At 53.4% G+C, this 6,000-nt stretch overlaps 1 protein-coding gene across 1 annotated transcript in view; it reads right to left on the bottom strand.

Moving 5' to 3' along the window:
* Positions 1 to 305: 305 nt before the first annotated feature.
* NARF (nuclear prelamin A recognition factor) overlaps positions 306 to 6,000 on the bottom strand; it is a 28,978-nt gene continuing 23,283 nt past the window's right edge. The window contains exons 8-11 of the mRNA XM_037993251.2: positions 4,755 to 4,818; positions 3,589 to 3,726; positions 2,896 to 3,053; positions 306 to 647 (exon numbers count right to left, since the gene is read on the bottom strand). Of these exons, the coding sequence (XP_037849179.2) occupies positions 406 to 647; positions 2,896 to 3,053; positions 3,589 to 3,726; positions 4,755 to 4,818 (602 nt within the window). The 3' untranslated portion in view covers positions 306 to 405. The remainder of the gene's footprint in view (positions 648 to 2,895; positions 3,054 to 3,588; positions 3,727 to 4,754; positions 4,819 to 6,000) is intronic.

The raw sequence follows: 6,000 nt of genomic DNA, 5'->3' as shown, positions 1-6,000 counted from the left end.
CCATCTCTACTAAAAATACAAAAACTACCTGGGCACGGCGGTGTGCGACTGTAGTCCCAGCTACTCGGAAGGCTGGGGCAGGAGAAATCACTTGAACCCGGGAAGCAGAGGTTGCAGTGAGCTGAGATCGCACCATTGCATTCCGGCCTGGGTGACAGAGTGAGACTCCGCCTCAAAAAAAAAAAAAAAAAAAAATAGTTCCAATCCCACACCTATTATGAAGATAGCACCACATGAAACTGCCTGAGGGGCCTCCAATAAACGGGATAGCAGGGAACTCTGAGAAACCAAAGTAACCCATTGAGCAGTTTTCTTAAGTGTCTTTAATACTGCACTCAGGGCAGCCCCTCCCTCTACTGAGAGTGGCTCTGGCCCCAAGAGCAGCTGGAAGGCCCTGGCCTGACTTCACCACTTGATGTCCAGGCTGTGTGCGCCGCGCTCCTGGCTCTGGTATGTGGTGTGCAGCACCTCTCGGGCTTTGGGGGAGTTGATCCCCTCCAGCCACTCCTGGTACAGCTCTTGCACGTGTGCACTGGACTCCGGACGCCGCACAGGGATGTCAGCGTAAATGCCTTCCATCTGCCGCAGCAGGGCCTTATCCGCATGTCCATCTGGAGTCTGGGCTTGGCCTCTGCCATTTAAGCATCCTGAAAGATAAACACAGGTAAGTTTATCCTGGGCTCAGGTGATCTTTCCGCGTTAGCCTCCTGAGCAGCTAGGACTACAGACACACACCACCTTGCCTGGATAATTTTTAAATTTTTTGTAGAGACTGGGGGATGCGGGGTGGGTCTCGCTATGTTGCCCAGGCTGATCTTGAACTCCTGGAGTCAAGCGGCAATCCTTCTGCTTCAAGCTGGGACTACTGGCATGAGCCACCGCACCCAGCCAGGACAGTCTTAAGGAAGCTTTTGCCTCATAGGGAAGACAATTTGCAAGCATGAGAGGAATGAAGGGGACGTGGAACGTTGCGTGGTGTAAGGCTAGGGCTCGCTGCACAGGCCAGGGTCTTCCCCAAGGCCCTCAGGGACGCTAATCCCAGACTCATAGCCCTGTGTGCCTCTCATTTTTTTTTTTTTTTTTTGAGACAGAGTCTCTCTCTGTCGGCCAGGCTGGAGTGCAGTGGCTTAATCTTGGCTTACTGCAACCTCCATCTCCTGGGCTCAAGTGATTCTCCCGCCTCAGCCTCCCAAGTACCTGGGATTACAGGTGTGTGCCACCATGCCTGGCTAATTTTGTATTTTTAGTAGAGGCAGGGTTTCAACATGTTGGCCAGGCTTGTCTTGAACTCCTGACTTCAGGTAATCCGCCTGCCTTGGCCTCCCAAAATGCTGGAATTACAGGCGTGAGCCACCGCACCTGGACCCATGTACCTCTCATTCTTACCCATTTATATCACCCATAAAATGGTTTTACCTAAAACCTAAGTTGCCTTTTAGAACTGGGTGGCTTTGTATGCAAATCCCGATTTCCAACTCCTCTTGGAATTTGGCAAAACCAAGATAGCACAGGGATTGTGAACAAGCAGTAAAACCACTCCTGCCTGCACCACACGTGTTAGTGTGCTGGGCCCTGCCTGGAGGCTGCACCAGAGGCAGCTGAGCTGTGAGCCCAGCCATGAGCCCACACACCCAACACTGGCCTGAGTAAAAATGTGTCTCCTATCTACTGATGCTACTTACTCTCCAGCATGTTAGACGATGTCACTCTTAGTAGTGTAAGAGTTCATTTAAAACAATCTGGAACCAATTTCCCCGGTTAAACTTCACTCCCCATGGGTTGTAGGGTGGCACCCCAGTTGGTCTCCAACCTCCACTTTCCCAGGGGGCTGGCTTACACCTTCTCCTTCCTCAGGCCCCAGCTCCACCCGCCTGCATGCAGAGGCCCTCCCAGAGGCCCTGCTTCATGGCTCACCTCCTGGCTGCTCCTCAGCCCAGCTGTGGGACTGACCGTTCCATGCCCCCGGAATGCTCAGTGAGGCCTCCAAGGCCACATGCTCGCCTCTCTGCCCTCACCCTCCTGTCAGTGCTGGCTGGGGCCTCCCCTCCTCTGTGTTGAAGGACACTAAGGCAGGGCCTCCAACTGCACCCTTGTCTGTGCCCTGCCCAGGGCCCCTCCCGTCCTGTGGCTTCACACCTTGTCCCACTCATCTAACATCAGTGGAGCCACTCCTCCCACTGACCTGCACCCAGCATTTCCACTCCAGTCCCTTGTGGTGCCCCCCCGACTCACAATGGCACAAAGGTCCTCATTTCCCCACCAGGGGTACAGATGGACCACCAAGGTCCCCTTCGTCCCTGACACTCACCCTCAGCACATCCTTCCCGGAGACCCCCACCCTGTCCTGGCTTCCTCTTGTCCTCTCACTCCTCCTGCTCCAGGTGGGGACCCTTCCTCACGTGCCTGGATGATCGCAGCCCACAGTGGCCCACCCTCCCTCCAAGCAGCAAAGGAGCCCCTCAGGCCCAGGCTGGGTCACACCCCTTCCTGCTTCCACCTCTCACTGCTCTCTCCCATCACTCAGGACAGAGCTGGCTCATCCTTGGTGCCTGGTAGGAGGCAGGGGTGTTTCTCCGAGGCAGGGTGGCCTCGACTCTTGTGATTTGTTCTCTAAGCCAGCTGCCACGGGCTGACTCTCACCTGGTGCCATGTGGGGCCTCCTGAGGGCACGTCCCCAAGAGAATGCCCACACGCTATGTGGGGTGAGGGAAAGAGCAAAACCAATGGAGCCTAGAATGTCCCAGCACAAGCCCCATGGGAACATCCACACCCTACAAAGCTCTCAGGGCTGAGAGAGGCTCTGGGTGGCCGAGAACACCGTCTCTGGCGGCTGCAGGACCAGTGTGGCCTGAGCACCCGTAGGGGACAGAGCCAGGTGCTGCTCGGGAGCCTCACCTCCAGCACAGGCGAGGACTTCCACAAAGTGGTACGGGAACTTGCCCTTCTTAAGCTTCAGGATCATGTTCTGGATGTTTCGAAAGCCATAGGCTGCAGCAAAGCGTAGCACCACCTCCCCATTCTTCTCAAGGGTGACCTCTTGGAAGTCTTTGTTTCTACAAAATGAACACAGAGAATTTTGATCCATCAAGTCCTTTATCTGTGACTTAAGGACACTTGTTTTTTTTTTGAGACAGGAGTCTTGCTCTGTCGCCCGTGCTGAAGTGCAGTGGCACAATCTCGGCTCACTGCAACCTCCACCTCCCGGGTTCCACCATTCTCCTGCCTCAGCCTCCCGAGTAGCTGAGACTACAGGCGCTCGCCACCACATCCGGCTAATTTTTTGGATTTTTAGTAGAGATGGGGTTTCACCGTGTTAGCCAGGATGGTCTCAATCTCCTGACCTGGTGATCCACCCGCCTCGGCCTCCCAAAGTGCTGGGATTACAGGCGTGAGCCACCGCGCCCGGCCAAGAACACTTTCTAATGTGAGTTTGGAATGTCAGCAAAATAAAAGTTCTAAATAAACACAAAAAAGCCCTTTCGATTTTGACTGGTGTAAACTCCATACACAGAACCACCACATGCACAGATCCACACGTGCACACGTGCTGACCACAGGCACAGACAGGCTGTGGACGCTGCGCCACACCTCAGGGCTCGGTAAGTGACCTCCTCTACATCCTCGTTGAACAGCTCCTTGGCCGCATGTCTGAAGATGTGTGCCAGGTGCCCGTCCGAGCTGGCTCCATCATGGCGCGTCACCTTGTCCTCCTTCAAGTCTCCAAACCTCACCAGGCAGAGAAAAAACAAGTCCTTCATGAATGCCGATGTACAGTGACAGCAAGAATCAAACCAGACTTCCAGAGGGCATCACAATCCAAGGTCACCACCAAAGAAGCAAAATCCTCTACAAATGTTTAAACTTTGGAGAAAGTCCCATTTCTAGCATCTTAGGGGTCTCGGGAGGGCCTGCCTGATGCTCGGGCCAGGCGGAGGACTCTCAGTCACGCCGAGCCCATGCACAGGCTCTTGCAGGTGCTCCAGATGCTTATGGTCTTTTTCTTTTCTTTGAGACAGGGTCTTTTTCTGTCTCCCAGGCTGGAGTGCAGTGGCACAATCATAGCTCACTACAACCCCAGCCTCTTGGACTCAAGCCATCCTCCTACCTCAGTCTCCCAAAGTACTGGGATTATAGGTGTGAGCCACCAGGCATGGCCCCACAGATGCTTAACTTCTATCTCACCTTCCCCCAAAAGGGCATGAATGCAGCACCTGGGATGCGGAGTGTTGGCGAGGACACACGCCGCTGCCTTTGTGGTGCTCTCTGCCCAGTGCCTGGGGTGCAGCAGGAGCCCCAGGCCTTGCTGGGTTTCAAGGTCACCGCCCCCAGCAGAACCCAGCCTGCCACTCTTGGTGCAAAGGGGCCTGAGGGAGCTGCCCCACTGCCCCACAGTGGAACATGGAACGTGAGGCACAGACAGCAGGAAGAAGGGGGCTGGTGCACACATGAACGGCCCTGCCCCAGTGAGCACAAAGCTGTTTGTGCTTCTCGTCCTTCCTCGAGGGCTTGGGGTGGCAATCGCACCATGGAAGCCTGCCAAGCCTCCCGAGTCCCTGGCAGCCCTGGTGAATGGTATCCCACTCAACAGCTAGAAGGGTGGCTGAGGGTTGTGGCGGGGGCCTGGGGGACTGCATCTCAGTGCTTCACATGGCCTCGTCGTAAAGCAGGGCAGCCCTGGGCCTGTCAGGTGGCTGGCAGGGCTGGTGGGAGGTCCTGCCCTCCACTCGAGGACTCTCCCCAGATAAGCCACTTACAGAGTGTCGACGGCAGCATCCTTCACTGAGATGTCACCTTGCTCCATTATTTGAGCAATTTCACCTACAGACAAATGAAGTAAGAGACACTGAAAAGACACAGAAACGAAGAGACACTGAAAAGACACAGGTGGCCACAGGAACTTTTCTTCCCCTGCAGGAAATCTGACATTAGTAACCCTGGATGACCTCCCTCCTATGAAATCTCCATCACAGACAGCAGGAGTGGAGTCCATCTAAAGGGCAAAGTGAGGCCAATAAAATCAAACACTAATAAAATGTAAGCAGAATTCAATTCGAATTCCTCTTTCCATTCCTCTTCCTGCCCTCGAACTGCGGCATTTATGTAAACAATCTCTCCATGATTTTCCCATGCGGAAAATCTGTAAACTTTTTTGGTCCACTTTGCATGAAACAGAAAACTTTTGTTATAATAAGCTCACAGAGATCGGATGATGAAATATATACTGGTTGCATTTTTTTTTTTTTTTTTTTTTTGAGATGGAGTCTCACCTCCGCCGCCCAGGCTGGAGTACAGTGGTGCGATCTTGGCTCACTGTAACCTCTGCCTGGCGGGTTCAAGTGATTCTCTTGCCTCACTCTCCCAAGTAGCTGGGATTACAGGTGTGCACCACCACGCCTGGCCAGACAGGTCTCGACCTCCTGACCTCAGGTGACCAGCCTGCCTCAGCCTCCTGAAGTGCTGGGATTACAAGTATGAGCCACTGTGCCCAGCCCATTTTTTTTTTTTTTTTTTTAGAAACAAGGTCTCCAGTCTGACCAACATGGCGAAACTCCTCTCTACTAAAAATACAAAAGTTAGCCTGGCGTGGTGGTGCGCACCTGTAATCCCAGCTACTTGGGAGACTGAGGGAGGAGAATCGCTTGATCCTGGGAGGCAGAGGTTGTAGTGAACTGCGATGGAGCAAAAAAAAAAAAAAAGAGACAACGTCTCACTGTGTTGCCCAGCGAGGTCTCAAACTCCTGGGCTCAAGTGATCCTCCGGCCATAGCCTCCTGAGTGGCTAGAACTAGAGGCCTGGGCCACTGCACCCAGCTACATTTACATGACATATGGTTATTCTGCAATGAGATCAACTGAAAGTGAGAACCTCTTTCTGTATTTCCTTTTACATGAAGATGCCTGAAAAAACCCTTAATAGAAAAACTGAGCCTCTAAAACCTGGCTGTGGCATCACATCAGATGCTGTGAGATGGCTGGAAACACAGGTAAGAAAATAGCATAA

This window comes from Chlorocebus sabaeus, chromosome 16 (genome assembly GCF_047675955.1).
Source record: "Chlorocebus sabaeus isolate Y175 chromosome 16, mChlSab1.0.hap1, whole genome shotgun sequence".
Classification (NCBI taxonomy): domain Eukaryota; kingdom Metazoa; phylum Chordata; class Mammalia; order Primates; family Cercopithecidae; genus Chlorocebus; species Chlorocebus sabaeus.
The sequence above is the reverse complement of the archived record's forward strand: the minus strand, read 5'-3'. Positions and strand labels throughout refer to the sequence as shown.